The 17,870-nt window shown below is 42.6% G+C and overlaps 1 protein-coding gene across 1 annotated transcript in view; it reads right to left on the bottom strand.

The window, feature by feature from the left end:
- Positions 1-17,870, bottom strand: part of FAM135B (family with sequence similarity 135 member B) — a 230,378-nt gene that overhangs the window by 180,656 nt on the left and 31,852 nt on the right. The window contains exon 2 of the mRNA XM_077808827.1: positions 15,284-15,363. Within this exon, the coding sequence (XP_077664953.1) occupies positions 15,284-15,363 (80 nt within the window). The remainder of the gene's footprint in view (positions 1-15,283; positions 15,364-17,870) is intronic.

Below are 17,870 nucleotides of genomic sequence, written 5' to 3'. Positions count from 1 at the left end.
ATTTTGGTCGGGTCTTTTTTTGTTTTTAATATACCTGTTGCTATGTGCTTTTTTAGAGAAGGCAAGGTCAAAGAAACATGCCTTGCATTTGCTTTTCTTGCACTGCCAGAAGACAAACTGCTCATTCTAAATCCCTGTTTAATGCCAAATCACTGCTTTGCTACATGCACCTGTTTTATTACACTCTTACAAATGACATGTAATTTAAATCACAATCTGCATCACCACTGAACTTAGACACTTACACTTCTATGGGCGTTGCAACTGTTTTCTCCTGGCTGCACTTCACCTATGGTTTATACAGATGCTGTGTCAGTCTACCCTACCTTATTCCTGGCAGGTACGATTCCCACACATAACTAGATACACAATACACTGTAGCCAACAACTTAGAACAATTAAAACCTATTTTCTGCAATTAGAGCCTATGGTCAAGTTTTCAAGGGGATTTATCTATGTGGAAAGTTTTAAGGGATGGTAACAAGCCATTTTTGAACTAGAGAAACAAAGAAACGTTGGCCACAAATCAGAAGTACTAAGTAATTTATTTAATTGCGTGTAACTCAAAGTCTGAGCAATTTTCTTCAGACAAATTCTCCTTCGCCTTCAGAGTAAACTCGTTACAGTGTACGGGGGTGGGCCTAGTCTAAAAATAGGGCTTATAATTAATAATTAATGCCTATTTCTTATATAGTACTTTTCTTGGGAAGTGCTTCACAGTCTTAACAGGTTGAAAAAAAAGAGGGCATGTCTTAAGATCAAAAAACTGAGTGAGGCAAGGGCTGATAAGTCTTCAGATAGGTTAAGGGCTGTTACAGAGAGGATGGTGATCAGTTGTTCTCCATGTCCACTGGAGGTAAGACAAGAAGTAAGGGGCTTAAAGCTAGGTTAGATAGTAGGAAAAACTTTGTAACTATAAGGGTAATTAAGCTCCTGAATAAGCTTCCAAGGGAGGCTGTGGAATCTCCGTCATTGGGGTCCTGGAGAAGGACACTCCCACGCACACTACTTGCGGGTTTAGCAACCCCAGGAGGGACTCGAAAACTGAAGGAGGAAGTGTAACTAACCTGTCTAGGCAGTCTTGGGATGGCCTGCACACGGAGGCCAGCCAGGCCTGCAGAGGCCAGAGTCGAAGTCTCACGTGCTGTACTATACACTGTGACAGACCCAAACCACTGGGATACAGGAATCTGATGGAAGTCAAATATATTGGCCACTGGATGAACAGCTTTCTGTTCCCTGAGTGACTAGAGCAGGGGCTGCCCTAGAGCAATCAGGAACCTGCCAGAACCAGTTAAGACAGGCAAGCTAATCAAGACACCTGGAGCCAATTAAGAACTTTCTAGCTTAAATTATGGCAGGCAGGCTAATCAGGACACCTGGCTTAAAAAGGACCTCCCTTCAGTTAGTGGGGGGGGGCGCCATGGGGAAGTAGCCCAGGGAGTTGTAGCTGTCACACAGCTGATACAGGGAACATTGTGGACAACTGTTATCCACAGGGCCCTCGGCTGGAACCCGGTGTAGAGGGTGGGCCCGGGTTTCCCCCCGCCTTCCCCACAACTCCTGATCGGACACAGGAGGAGTTGAACCTGGTCTGTGAGAAACACCAGAAGGGAAGGTCGGAAAGGGATCTGCCCTGTCCCCGACCCACTAGGTGGGACACAGAGACTGCAGGGATTGTTCTCCGTTTCCCCCATGCTGGCCAGTGATGAGGTTAGCTGAGTGGACGGCAGGTTTGAGCCACTAGCAAGAGTGGCCAAACTGAGGGCTGCCGTGAATCTCTGAGACAAGCAAATCCGCCAATAAGCGCGGGACCCACCGAGGCAGAGGAGGAACTTTGTCACAATATGTAGAAGCAGCCATGTGACCAAGCAGCTTTAGGCAACCTTGAGCCATAGTAATGGGGTATCGCGTTAGGGCCTCTATGATGGCACCCTTAGTCAGAAAACAGTACTCTGGAAGGAATGCTTTGGCTTGACCTGAATCTAAGAGAGCTCTGATGGGCTCTGTCCTCTGGGTAATGGTTAGAGTTGATTTTGGCACATTCAGTATTAGCCTGAGCTCTTTGAAAGTCGATCATATGAGGTTCACATGCTGTTCCACTTTGTGTTTGATACGGCCCTTGACAAGTCAGTTGTCTAGGTACAGGAAAACTTGTACATGTCACCTCCTCAGGAATGCGGCTACAACCGACATGCATTTGGTGAACACCCGAGGGACCACCGAAAGCCCGAAGGTGAGAACCACAAACTGATAATGGGCATTGTTGACCACAAAGTGGAGAAACCACCTGCTGGAGAGCACGATCGACACATGGAAGTATGCGTCTTTGAAGTCGAAGGCAGTGTACCAGTTCTCTGGATCCAGAGAGGGAATAATGGAAGCCAGAGAGATCACGCAGAACTTCAGCTTTGTCATGAATATGTTGTGGTTCCACAGGTCCAAAATGGGTCTTAACCCACCTTTGGCTTTCAGGATTAGGAAATATCGGGAATAGAAACTCTTTCCCCAGAACTCCTGAGGGACCTCCTCTAAGGCTCCAGCTTCCAGAAGCACTTGCACTTCTGGTATGAGAAGTTGCTCAAGAGAACGGTCCATGAAGAGAGACAGGGAAGGGGGGTGGGAGGGAGGAAGGGAACAGAATTGGAGAGAATATCCCAATTCTACCATGTGCAAGACCTACTGGTCCGAGGTGATCTGAGCCCAGGCCTGGTAGAAATGGGATAGGTGATTCAAAAAACAGGGAGAAGGATCTGGGATTGTGACTGGTGCATCGCCCCCAGGTACACCTTCAAAGTTTTGCTTGGGAGCTGAAGACTGCCTCGCCGAGTTCCGTAATCTTTTCTGGGCTGAGAGGGGTAGAGGCGTGGTGGGTCTGAGGCTTAAAATGCTTTCTTTGTGGGGCTGGCGTATGGAGCACCAGAGATTTAAATGTTGCTCTTGAGTCTTTGAGACTATGGAGCCTAGAGTCCGTTTGTTCTGCAAACAGATCCAAGCCATTGAAGGGCATGCCCTGAATCATTTGTTGGACCTCATGTGGGAGGCCCGAAACTTGCAGCCACGAGTGCCTTCACATGGCTATAGTGGTGGACAACATGCGGACATCCGCTGAGTCCAATGCAGCTTGCAAGGAGGTCTTTGCAATAGCCTTGCCCTCCTCGAGGATGGCTCCAAAGTTGGAGTGAGAGTCAGCTGAGAGTAACTCCTTAAACTTGGATAAAGTGGTCCAAGAGCTACGGTTATCATGGTTGAGGATCACTTGTTGATCAGCAAGCCGAAACTGGAGCCCCCCGGTGGAAAAGACCTTATGGCCAAAGAGGTCCATCTTTTTTGCCTCCTTAAATTTGGGTGTAGGACTCTGCTGCCCTTGTCTATCTTTTGCATTTGCCACCTCCACAACCAGCATGCCCGGCTGAGGGTGGGTGAATAGGTATTCGTACCTCTTGGAGGGTACAAAGTACTTCCTTTCTACCCTCTTGGCCATGGGGGGAATGGAGGCGGGAGTTTGCCATAGGGTCTTGGTGGAATTCTGGATAGTCTTGATCAAGGGTAAGGCCACCTTTGAAGGACCCGTCATGGCACCCACTTCTTCTGACAGCACCTCTGCCTAGAGGCACAGATTTTGTGCTGCCTTCTGAGTAGCTCTTGGTGGGCTCTATTGTCCATAGAAGGAAATGTGGCAGATGAGCCCTCTACTGCCTCGTCTGGGGAGGAAGAGGATGATGCCCCTCTGGGTCCTCTTAACCCTCCAACTTGCAGGGGCTCTCTCATGCTGATATTTCATTTAGATATTTTCTATTTAGAAAAGCTGGACATGCATAAGTCCATGGGGCCGGATGCATTGCATCCGAGAGTGCTAAAGGAGTTGGCAGATGTGATTTCAGAGCCATTGGCCATTATCTTTGAAAACTCATGGCGATCGGGGGAAGTCCCGGACGACTGGAAAAAGGCTAATGTAGTGCCCATCTTTAAAAAAGGGAAGAAGGAGGATCCTGGGAACTACAGGCCAGTCAGCCTCCCCTCAGTCCCTGGAAAAATCATGGAGCAGGTCCTCAAGGAAGCAATGCTGAAGCACTTAGAGGAGAGGAAAGTGATCAGGAACAGTCAGCATGGATTCACCAAGGGAAAGTCATGCCTGACTAATCTAATTGTCTTCTATGACGAGATAACTGGTCCTGTGGATGAAGGGAAAGCAGTGGACATGTTGTTCTTTGACTTTAGCAAAGCTTTTGACACGGTCTCCCACAGTATTCTTGCCAACAAGTTAAAGAAATATGGGCTGGATGAATGGACTATAAGGTGGATAGAAAGCTGGCTAGATCATCGGGCTCAACGGGTAGTGATCAATGGCTCCATGTCTAGTTGGCAGCTGGTATCAAGCGGAGTGCCCCAAGGGTCGGTCCTGGGGCCGTTTTTGTTCAATATCTTCATAAATGATCTGGAGGATTGTGTGGATTGCACCCTCAGCAAGTTTGCAGATGACACTAAACTGGGAGGAGAGGTAGATACGCTGGAGGGTAGGGACAGGATACAGAGGGACCTAGACAAATTAGAGGATTGGGCCAAAAGAAATCTAATGAGGTTCAACAAGGAGAAGTGCAGAGTCCTGAACTTAGGACAGAAGAATCCCAGGCACTAGGGACCGAATGGCTCAGCAGCAGTTCTGCAGAAAAGGACCTAGGGGTTACAGTGGACGGGAAGCTGGATATGAGTCAACAGTGTGCCCTTGTTTCCAAGAAGGCCAGTGGCATTTTGGGATGTATAAGTAGGGGCATTGCCAGCAGATCAAGGGACGTGATCATTCCCCTCTATTCGACACTGGTGAGGCCTCATCTGGAGTACTGTGTCCAGTTTTGCGCCCCACACTACAAGAAGGATGTGGAAAAATTGGAAAGAGTCCAGCGGAGGGCAACAAAAATGATTAGGGGACTGGAACACATGACTTATGAGGAGAGGCTGAGGGAACTGGGGATGTTTAGTCTACAGAAGAGAAGAATGAGGGGGGATTTGATAGCTGCTTTCAACTACCTGAAAGGGGGTTCCAAAGAGGATGGCTCTAGACTGTTCTCAGTGGTAGCAGATGACAGAATGAGGAATAATGGTCTCAAGTTGCAGTGTGGGAGATTTAGGTTGGATATTAGGAAAAACTTTTTCACTAGGAGGGTGGTGAAGCACTTGAATGCGTTACTTTCAAGGTGGTGGAATCTCCTTCCTTAGAAGTTTTTAAGGTCAGGCTTGACAAAGCCCTGGATGGGATGATTTAATTGGGGATTGGTCCTGCTTTGAGCAGGGGGTTGGACTAGATGACCTCCTGATTCCCTTCCAACCCTGATATTCTATGATTCTATGATTTCCTGCACGGAGGCAGGGGTGGTACTGGCCCTAGTCCCGGCCTTGGTGTTGGCCTCGGTGCCGGCTTGGACACTGGTGCGATGGTGTCCCCCATAAGGCTTTATGGAAATATGCTTATGAATATATATATGACATAAGTGGAATATGTTTTATGCTGCATATGCCATGTATCATATCTATGCAAAGGTTATGATCTACTGAATCTATTAATCCTACTTGTATGCATGTATCAGTTTTGTATTCAAAGTTATGAATATTGGCTGTGAACTGGCTTGATTTTTAAGTAGCCTTTGTAAAGCATTCGGTCAGCTTCTTGAGAAAGGAATGTGCAAATTAAGTGCCCAATCAAGAAGCACTTAAGGGACAATGCATCTTGGGAGGCTCCAATCCACATAAGAAGTCTACATGAGGACATTCAAGCTAGCATGTGAGCCATGGCTGCTACCTGTAAGTTCTGAGTCATGCATGGACATGTGACTTGCCCATGTGACTCCAAAACTCCATCTTGTAGCTGGACTTTGCATAGGAGAGAGGAGGGGTTCTCCACCCACAAGAGAAAGTCTATTTAAGCCTGTGGGAGACCCCTATATTTTGTCTTCAGTTGGCTAAAGAGAGAGCCTCTCCACCCCCAAGGATACCTGAAAGAAACTAGAACAAAGGACAGTAACTACAGGGGATGTGAGTGATTGCTGGACCCAGACTAGGAGGAGACTAGTCTGTAAAAGGAAGCTTACTGAAACACCTCTGAGGGTGAGGTTTTATCTGTATTCAGTTTTCTTAGAAATAGACTTGTGCATTCTATTTTATTTTGCTTGGTAATTCACTTTGTTCTGTCTGTTACTACGTGGAACCACTTAAATCCTACTTTCTGTATTTAATAAAATCACTTTTTACTTATTAATTAACCCAGAGTATGTATTAATACCTGGGGGGGGGGCAAACAGCTGTGCATACCTCTCTATCAGTGTTATAGAGGGCGAACAATTTATGAGTTACCCTGTATAAGATTTATACAGGACAAAACTGATTTATTTAGGGTTTGGACCCCATTGGAAGTTGGGCTTCTGAGTGTTAAAGGCAGGAACACTTCTTAAGTTGCTTTCAGTTAAGCCTGCAGCTTTGGGGCATGTGGTTCAGACCCTTGGTCTGTGTTGGAGCAGACTGGCATGTCTGGCTCAGCAAGACAGGGTGCTGGAGTCCCAAGCTGGCAGGGAAAGCAGGGACAGAAGTAGCCTTGGTACATCAGTTGGCAACTCCAAGGGGGTTTCTGTGATCTAAACCGTCACAACTGGGCTCTGATCCCTGTGGAGGTTCCCACACCATGGAGGATGATGTGGGGATCTGCCTGTCCGAGGTGATAGACAGAGATCTGGAGCTTGTCCCCTGGGCTTGGTGATACACCCACGGGGTCCAGAAAGGCTCCTGTGTGACCACCTGCCATTGTGGTGGTCAGCACATCATGAGAACTTGCTGACCATCCTCTTGCCTCAAACGGTGATGCGAGTGATGCTGGTTCCATCTGGAGATGTACGATTCTGGCTCCGACCGAGAAGTTGAGTCCGACCTCGGTGATTAGTGGTATGGTGCCAGAGAGCAGTGGCGAGTGGAGGGTGACCAGCACCACATCATGGCTGGTTTGCCCTTAGAAAGCACGGCTCCTCTGCCTGGTGCCGGTGCTGCCTCACGATGAGGTCCCTGGTGGCCTCAAACATGTCTGGAGAGGATGGAAGATCCAACTCCCCCATTTGGCTCTCCCACGCAGGGGACTCCAAAGGGATCAGACTCGGCAGACCTGCCTACGATGCCGGAGTCAAGGTTGCTGGTTTTGCTGGAGCAGGGGCTGAGTGTCCTGGCACGGGATGCACTCTATGGGGACCCTCACACTAGACTGCTCTCACTGTGGGCGAACGCCCCATCTTGACTCTCTTTTACTTTCTGTGCAGCACCAGTGAGTGAAAGTGGTGCCGGGAAGCCACAGAGCTCATCTTTGGTGGCAGAGATTGGCAGCGCCCGGGGTCTCTAGACCCCGAGTCCTTTTCTCTCACTGAGGCCAGTGCGCTCTGCACCAAAGCACTGTGCCGGCTGGGGATGAAGAGCTGACTCCATAAGGAGAAGTTTCAACCTAAAGTCCCTGTCCTTCTTGGTTCTTGGGTGGCACCTCTACAGATTTTACACTTGTCAGTCTGGTGGGCTTCTCCCAAGCACTTTATGCAGCAGTCATGAGGGTCTCTCCTGGGCATTGGCTTCTGGTAGGACCTACACAGTTTGAAGCCTTGAGACCAAGGCATACCCCAGTCCCCGGGGGAATGTGGGGGGAATAAATCCCAACAGAAACTTATCTAACTAAATATCCTATACTAAAAACATTAACTAACTCTAATTAAAACTATTTACAGATACAAATAGGAAAGTCCACTAGGGGATCGCTTGCCCTAGCAGGAGAGAGAAGCAGCTCCAATGACTGTCACAGCCAGTAAGAAGGAACTGAAGAGGTGGTGGGTCAGCAGGGACCTATATATATATACTGCCATGAAGGCACAACTCCATGGGGCTCCACAGCCGACCTGATGGGTACTGCTAGGGGGAAAACCTTCCAATGACCATGCACGTGGCACGCACATACCTGCTTGGATGGAATCGACATGAGCAAGCACTCAAAGAAGAAGCTAAGTCAATGAAAGAGTGTCTCCCACGACATAGCATGGTGTAGACACCCCGTTAGGTCCATGTAAGTTACATCGCTCAGGCGGGTGATATTTTTCATACCCTTGAGCGATGTAACTTACATCAACTTAAGCAGCAGTGTAGACCAGACCTTAGATATGGAGGTACAGCCCACAAAGACTAATGATCCTACAGATCAAAGTTCACATCAAGGATTCCTCTTTAACAGGTTAGTTAACATCTTATTTCCCTCCCCTCACCCTTTTCATTGCTGGTAAAGCAAAGGAATTTCTCTCCAGTTCCAAGAAAAAACATACATATTAACATCAGGACTGTACATGTACTGCCTTATGTTATATATGTACATTTACATTATATAAGTTAGTTAATATTAACTTCCTGGAAGTCCCAAGGGCTGGTCTCAAATTCACAAGTTTGGTTGGTCCCTGATTTCGTTTCTCCATGAAGAGTTTTGGGAGCTAAAAGCTATGCTATTTCTGCAACGGAAAATACTTATTTCTTTCATTCCTTACCATCTTCAAGTGTTGTCACCTCCCATGGTTTTATTGCAAGTCTCATGTTATTTTTATTTTTCTTAGCATCCCAGCTGCTGAAATGAAAATGTCAGCTTTTATTTTTTGAAAGAGAAAGTTCCTGGTCCTCATGGCTGTGGAGAAACCTTGAAAAATCTGAATGCAAAGGTCTCAATAAAACAGAAGACAAATAGAAAGAATCACAAATTTTAAAGTCAATCTCATGAATTTGGGGGCTTTGACTCATGATTTTATAATACTTTGGGCTGCCAGGACTGCCTCTTTCATAGTGCATATTATTAAAACTTGCAATGTTTTAATTTCTCCTCCCCACTCACACACAAAAATCTATATATACACTTGGGCAGATCAGAGTCCTGTGGCACCTTATAGACTAACAGACATATTGGAGCATAAGCTTTCATGGGTGAATACCCACTTCGTCGGATGCATGGATTCACCCACGAAAGCTTATGCTCCAATACATCTGTTAGTCTATAAGGTGCCACAGGACTCTTTGCTGCTTTTACAGATCCAGACTAACATGGCTACCCCTCTGATACTTGGGCAGATCAGTGACAACAGAATAAAGAAATGTCCTGTTGGGAGATATATATAGATGCACAGAGATAGAGATATATATCTGGTATGAATGATGTGTGTTTGACATGAATATGTGCATTGCGAGTTAGCAACCAAAGCAAGGACTTAAGGTTAAGGACTATTAGAACTCTTTGTGCAAAAACAATCTTATGATTGTCTGAAAAAAATATGAAAAATCAGAAAAGGAAACAACACCAAGTGGACTGATACAAAATTTTATAAGAATTGGAGGAAATGGCATGCCTTGGATCACGGCGGCTCACCCAGGATTGTCTCTTTAAAATTATGCAGGTAAAAGGCCTAGTAAACAAAAGCCAAGAACCAATAACGTGATGGAATGAACTATAAACGGATGCCTATGATTTCTGCAAATCAGAACAGTTTATTGATCCAGAGTCCTGTGTGGATATGGATGTGATTTTGCCAGCTCCCCTCATTTTATGATCTTATCCTGACGCAAGGAACCTCGACTGGCCATCGGGACCATTCTGACCTTTGGACTCTGGTATAGTATGTTTGGAGTATAAATATGAAGCAAGTAAGATCTGTTTTGTAATCAATAATGCGCATTTAGAGTATTGCATACCAACACTGTGCCCGGTATCTTCCTGCTCCCCACCCTGTAGGGAGACCTCTTTTGTGGGTCTAACAAGTGGTGGAGAATGCAGTGTGGGGAGAGATATTAAGGAGTGCCGGATTTGGAGATGGGGTCTTACAGTGTTGGGGGAGTACTTGTCTAAGACTAATAAGGGTAACTCCTTATTTGTAAAATTTGTAAAAAAACGTGTGAGAGGGGAAAAAAACGCATAGGGCGATACCACGTGGTGTTAGTGTAATAATGTTTAAAAAACTATTTTTTTTAAAAAAATGAAGGAGTGGAAGAGGCACCTCCATGGACTAAAGTTAAAGCCCCTTCTCTGTTAGAGAAGAAATTTATTGCATTTGGGACATGACCTTGGATGGAAGGTGCGGTGGAACCAGATGTAATATACTTGATACCTTAAAAAACATGTTTAAAAAATATGTACAGCTGTACAAGCCTCATGCCAGTAAAAGCAAACGGCCGTAGTATGGCTGTTGTGGCAAGCTGTAAAAAAGGCAATTCATGTAAGGGGGATATCGCAAGAGTTTCTCACAGTTGGTGCCAGAAAACTATAGCAGCATTGAAAAAGCAAGTAAAAATACAGGAGCTGTGTGTCAAAAAACAATCAATTATAAAAAATCAAAAATCAAGTAAAATATTTAAAATTAACATAAAAAAATAATGTACTGAAGTCTAAATGGGTTAAACCATTTTCCATCATAAATAAAATTTCACCTACTGTAGTGCAAATTAACAACAACAAAAAAGTGGGTCCACACATCACAATTAAAGTTCTGGCCTAAAAATTAAATAATGTTCCTTTCTTTTTCATTTAGTTCATCTTACAGAGGACAAGAAATGCCCAATTGCACCCAAAATTATCCTCTACGGACCTTGGATTTCAAGTGCAAATACGGTGCTACAATTTTTGTAATTGGTTTATTGCTTATGCTTGCTTTGCTTTGCATTTTGTGCTTAGTACAAAATATGTGTTGTGTGTGTTATATTTAAAAACATCATAATACCGAAGCTCAAGCAAAAATAAAAAAGGTTAGTGTAAGTATTTAAAATAATACGGCCAAAAGCATCAGACATTATTCCAATTGAATAAGGGCTACGGTTTCAATATGAAGAATTCTCATAATTCAAAAAGGGTAAAAATATGGTTTGGGGCTTTTATGTTTTTTAAATATTTGGAAAAAATTAGGGGTACATGACTATACATATGGAAGCACCTCTAAAATGAAGGTATAAATCAAAGGAAACAATACATTTGACTACTTGTGGAACAAAATGAAAAAAAAAACAGGACCAAACAAAACCAAATGTAAAAAAACCCACAACGTTTAAGGTAAAATTTAAAATATGACCGAAAAAAATGTAACATGAAAATATATAAAGCCAAAAAATTTAAAAGAGCAATAAAAATATTTGTACATACTAAAAAAAACGGTCACCTAAGGTTTGTTTTTATTATAACTAAATTTAAGCTAAATATAAGTACTCTAAACTGTACCTTTTAAAGCTTAAAATTTAATGTAGTCACCCTAAATGTGACTAATAAACAAAAACTGGCTAATACTCATGTGAAATAAAATAAATCAATGGCTCTTAAGTTATAAAAATATGGTGTAAATACAAATCCTTCCATAATAATCAAATTAAGTTGCTTTAGGAAAATTAATGGGGGAATATATTTTCAAAAATATGGTCTTTTTTATGTTTCTTAATAAAATACCAGTAAACAAAATCGCACCAAGAATCACGGCAGACGAGCACCCATGTAGGAGGGAAAAAGTAATCAAAGCCCAAACTATTGTAAACCAAACAATATGGTTAAAAAAAGTGCAAGTAAACGTAAGTGCACAATAGCCAAAGTGTACGCCATATGCCTTGCCTCTATTACAAGTATGGCAACAATAAAAAAAATGAACTATACAAAATAAAAAAGGTACAGAAAAATATATCATAGGTAGCATTGAAGATGAAGTTTTAAACTCATTTAATATTAAAATGTTACCAAACAAATGTCAGCTTTGGGTAAAATTTGGGGGGCTATACAGACACATGTAACACAACATTTTGGTGCATTATCGAAACAAGGAATAAGAAGTGTGGATCTCCAGTTAAAACAAGCCCAAACCTTAGAAACGTCTCTAAATGTAAATCTATTTGGTGTGTCTAAAATTAACAATAAAACTTTACTAGTAATACAATGTGTACAAATGCAAACTATAAAATATAGTACATTAAAAAAATGGTTAATCTGCTAAGTATTTGGCAATGGCCTTTTAAATGGTTCCAAAATCCTCATATATAAAATCAACAAATTACAAAATAAAAAAATATATATAAAGTTTAATTAAAATCAAGCCACTCTGAGGGGAAAGTAAAAAGCAGCCGTGGCCTGGAAGTTGCCAAAAATTATTAATAAAAAGTGAATAAAAATAAGTGAAACATAATTAAAATACAAATTAATAAAATTAACAAAACATTGTAAAAAGTAAAAACAAAGCAAATGGGTGTGCCCACAACTAACTTGGTCCCTAGAGAAATGTCATTTAAACCATTTAAGAAAACAATGTACCATGCAATATTTAGCCACGAATGGCAAAAAAGTGTTTAATTTAGGCAATGGGTGTATCTGTGTGGTAACCACTAAAAACGTGTATTTAAAAAAAGTATAACAAACAAAGGCCCAATTAAGTCATATTAATGTAATTAACAAAGGTCATTATTAATAAAATTATTTACCAACGTCCTCTATTTTTTTTAAATAGTTTAAAAACCAAAAAATGTAAACTGGTCCTTCAATTTAAAAATACATTGGAAACAATAAAAAAATTAATAAAGGCAAAAATCAGGCAATATACAAAAATATTATCTAAGTCTGCTCAGCTAAAAAAAACCAAACATTTTGCTCCACAATGATCAAATATTAAACATCCTATTGTCATATTATTTGCATTACTAATTTTGTTAACCTTTATTATGCTCTGTTTATACTACCGAATAAAAAAGCAACAAAAAATGTAAAGCAAGTAATATATAAAATTAAATTGCTTGAAAAATTGTAAAGTAATACAATAATTAATGGCATTAATCATATATCACGAGGCGGGTGTGCATATATATATATATATATATATATATATATACACACACACACACACACACATTGTGATTCATATATCCATGTAATGTGTTATAGGTCATAAAGGCCTGGTATGAATGACGCCTGGTCGACATGAATGCATGCTTTGCAAGTTAGCAACTGAAGCAAGGAATTAAGGTCAAGGACTATTAGAACTCTTTGTGCCAAAACAATCTTATATTCCAAGAAAAATACGAAAAATCATCAAAAAAGGAAATAACATCAAATGGACTGATGTAAAATTGTATAAAAATTAAAGAAAATGGCACGCTTTAAATCATGGCGGCCCGCCCGAAGCTGTCTCTTTAAAATTGAGTGGGTAAAAGGCCTAGTAAACAAAGGCAAAAAACCGATGACGCAACAAAATGAACTATAAATGAATGCTTATAATTTCTGCAAATCAATGTCGTTTATTAATCCAGAGCCCCGTGTGAATATAAATGTGGTTTTGCCGGCTCCCAGCATCTTATGATCTTATCCAACAAAAGAAACCTTGACTGGCCATTGGACCATTCTGACCTTTGAACTCTGGTATAGTATGTTTGGGGTATAAATGTAAAGTAAGTAAGGTTTGTTTTATAATCAATAAAAAGCATTTAAAGTATGGTATACCAACTCCGTGACCAGTATCTGCGTGCTCCCCATCCTGTAGGAAAACCTCTATTGCCATCTAATAGTCCAACTGATTAGCTTAAACTTCAGCCCCATTAAATGATGCTCTTCCACAGGCTGTATGAATCAATTACAAAACCCTATCAAAGTTAGCCAAGGAAGAATCTTTTAAAGCCTTAACGTCTTAAATACCCCCTGCCTTGATATTAGCCCTGTAAAGCTATTAACCTCCTGCCTGGATTGCATTAGCGTTATGCAAGTCTGCTGCTAATCCTGTAACCACTGTACGTTTTGCCTTCGGTTTATAAGGGTTTTTTGTTTTGTATTGTTTTTTGTTTTTTTAAAAAAGACTGATGAAAACGCTGCAGCCTCATTTGTCTTTCAGGTATGTACAAATGTTAGGAGGAAGAAAATGCTCTGAGCTCCGTCAATGAAATGAAGAAACAGGACAGGAAGGAAGTAGTTTTACCTGCTTCCTGGACAATATGCTCATTCACTTGGTTTACAATGCAGAACTGCATTACCTTATATTCTTTTTTATAACAGGAAGGTAAAGTTAGATTTAAAATGTAGTTCTTCTGATAGCTTTTCGCTGTGTTCTAGGAGACAGCCTGCGTCACGGCCTTCTGCTAACAGGGCCCAATCTAAAGCCCACAGGAGTTAACGAAAAGATTCCAAATGACTTCAGTGGATTTTGGATTAGACCCATAGTTGTTTACACTGACCTAGTGTCCCCTTTGTCCAGAAGGAGCCCAAAGCACTACACCATTTACAGGTCAGATTGCCAAATGCACCTTCCTATGCTGGCCACACCCCAGAGAGAGACAGAAAGCAAGATAGTGTGTTCCCATTGCTTCCCTCCCAAGAGCTTCCACCAAGGAAGGGGCAGCTTTAATTCCACCAGAGCTCTGTATGGGCTGCGTGGGTGGAAGCGGCAGCGGGGTTGCACTAAATGAACTCCTCATGTCCCAAACTATGCTCCCTCCCCAGGCAGTGCCGTCCTCTGGGAGGGGCTCTGCTGAGTCCTTGAAGGACGCCTCGCAGAGGAATCGTACTAACCTCCTTGCAGGTCCTGCTGCCTGGCACTCTGCACCCAGGTCTGTGTCAAGCTTGCTCCAGCCAAAACCTCACCATGTATTTGGTCATATTTTATATAAACAATAGCCTTCCCATTCTCAGCTGCTGAAACGCCATCACCGCTGTAGTGCAACATGGCCAAGTGTTGAACACTACGCAATAGTTCCGGGCAGGAAATGGAGAATTCCCATATCAAGCAAACCATAGGGAAGCTTTTACATAGGTGATTTAATTTTTATTCTGCCATTCCTAGCCCAATTCTGCAGCCTCTTGAGGTTCAGCAAGCTCAGATGAAATGCAGAGAAGCGTCTGGATTTCCGGGTGCTTCCCTGAACTTCCTTTTAGCCATTACTATACATTTCATGTCTTTGAGCACAAACTGCTCGTTCCCATGTGCAGCAGCCAGGAGACTTGTTTTTTTCACATTTTCACTTACCCTAGAAATGGTTCCCTATTGAATCTGGCTCTGCATCTCACACACATACCATGAGGTTTGGAACCAGATTCAAACTTCAGAACTGGAGCCCATCTCTTTAACAGGCCAAACCAGAACACCGTCTCTAAATGCCCCTGAGCTTTAGGAGAAGTTCAGATCTGGATCTAAACCCAGATTTGTACTTGGATTATCTCTCATTTACTCTGTTTTCCCCAATCTGAACAAATGAACCCAGTTCTCATCAGGTCACTTTCCTATGAATTTCTCACCTGTTTGCTCTATGATTGTTGCAGCCAGTCTATGGGGAATCCTGGATGGAAGTTTCAACCCTGCTCGTATCTGGTAATATCTAGAGAAAAATTTAAAAAAAAAATGCTGTTATACAGATGACTACTCCATTCAACACAAGAAAAATAGTTAGAACACACATTGGATATTTATGCGAGTTCAGAGAGCAAACATGCAGTATGCAGCTATGATATTAAGGAGAGCAGGTGGATTGGACTGTTAAATATTGTGGCCCTAATTCTCTCATTCACACAAGCTTTATACAAGTTTAATTCCATTGACTTCAAGGGAATTACTCCTGATTTACACCAATGTGTAAGGAGGATTAAACACTATCTGATTAACATGAAGAGCCATGACAAGAAAAGCTTGCTTCAAGAAAAGAGTGGGTAAATGTCCATGATGCAATGCAACCCGATTGGATAGGATGCACTGAAAAGTTAACACAAGTGAAAACACAAAAGAAATGTTTGTACATTATCCAACCTTCCTCCCTCCCGCTCCCTGCCCCCAGTTAACATGCTTCTATTCATATTATGATTATTATTATTAACAAGGCAACTCCATACGTATTTGCATGGCCAGGTAGGTCTAAGCCTACTTGCATTGTAGTTCACAGAATCATAGAATATCAGAGTTGGAAGGGAACTCAGGAGGTCATCTAGTCCAACCCCTGCTCAAAGCAGGACCAATCCCCAATTAAATCATCCCAGCCAGGGCTTTGTCAAGCCTGACCTTAAAAACTTCTAAGGAAGGAGATTCCACCACCTACCTAGGTAACGCATTCCAGTGTTTCACCACCCTCCTAGTGAAAAAGTTTTTCCTAATATCCAACCTAAACCTCCCCCACTGCAACTAGTTATTTGCTTTCAGTGGGCCAAATCTTGTGCTACACCTACAGGCTCTGACTTTCGTTTTTGTCAGTGGATGCTCTCCTGCCTTCCAGTTTCACTGTGTGCCATGTATGTGCTCCTGCTGCTTATTGGTGGCTTGTGGGTGCTAAGCACCCCTTATTTTTTCAGTAGATTCTTGATCCCCGAAGCACCCACGGAGTCGGCGCTTCTGGTTACACCTATCAGGACAGTACCTGGCCACAGAACAGGAGAGAACAGCATTGGAAATTTTGCCTGAGTGAGAGTAAAGTGCACTGCAGGACTCTGTGGAAAATTTGCATATATCTGCATACAGCTTCGTATATAAATATAGAGGTATATTCCCCAACAAAAATCTTCATTAGCCAAGAGTAACAGGCACCATAGTCCAATAAACAGGGTCCTGCCCTGTAATTCAGGATATCTGGGTTCTGTTCACAACTGTCACTGACCTGCTGTGTGTCTTGGTGGAGTCATTTCACTTGTGTGTGTGTCTGTGTTTCTTCTCCTACTCTTTGCCTGGTCTATTTACATTATGAATTCTTTGGGGCAGGTATTGTAGGACTGTTCGACTTAGAAAAGACACAAGTAAGGGCACATATGATAGGGGTCTATAAAATTATGAATGGTGTGGGGAAAGTGCATAGGGATGTGTTACATACCCCTTTACATCTGACAAAAATTAGGCATCACCCGATGAAATTATTAGACAGCAGGTTTGGAACAAACAAAGAAATACTTCTTCACAGAATGCACAGTCAACCTGTGGAACTCATTGCCATGGGATCTTGTGAAGGCCAAAAGTATAAATGTGTTCAATTAAAGAATTAGATAGAGGATAAGCCAGTAGTCAAGATGGTCAAAGGGATGGAACCTCATGATCAGGGTATCCTTAAATCTCCAACTGCCAGTAGCTGGGACTGGACCACAGGGGACAGATCACTTGATAATTGCCCTGGTATGTTCATTCCCTGTGAAGCATCTGGCACTGGCTACTCTTGGAAGTCAGGGTACTGGGCTAGTTGGACCACTGGTCTGACTCAATATGGCCATTCATATGTTCTTATGTCTGTGATAATGTGTATGTACAATGCCTAGCACAACACAACCCTGGCTTCAGTTACTGCCTCTAGCTGTACATTGTGATAATTTTAGATTTAAAGGGTTTGTCACTGGAATCCAATCAGATAATATTTACACTCTTTACAAAATTACTACATTTGTGTGTGTGTGGGGGGGTGTTTTTATTTTTTGATGAGTATCTGGAAATGAACATTTCAGGAAGCCATCCAAATCCAACTTGACATAACTGCCATTGCACCCACCAGCCCCACCCCAATTCCACGACCCACCAAAATTACACTCTGTCCCTTTGTTCCATTCTGTGGTGGAGATAGGTTGGTGCAAGTACTTTAACGCATTTAGATATGGTTTATTAAACCCTTAGCAAAGATTTTAAGACCAGATCAGACCCACACACATTAAACCCTTCAGCATGGGGCTTTGTGGGGTGAAAAATCTCCATGGGGTTCCCTCACAGAGATCCCCATGCAAAGACTGGGGTTTGATCAAACCCTCCCTGCAGAAAAGGGTTCAGGCCCAGCCACCCAAACCTGGCAAATCCCTGAGGAGCTGCATGGACCCCGTGGCACCTCCACACCATCGCTGCCCCCTGGCACGTCACTGGCACCAGATA

Source organism: Eretmochelys imbricata, chromosome 2, assembly GCF_965152235.1.
Source record: "Eretmochelys imbricata isolate rEreImb1 chromosome 2, rEreImb1.hap1, whole genome shotgun sequence".
NCBI lineage: Eukaryota > Metazoa > Chordata > Testudines > Cheloniidae > Eretmochelys > Eretmochelys imbricata.
This window is presented reverse-complemented; position numbering and strand designations above follow the sequence as displayed.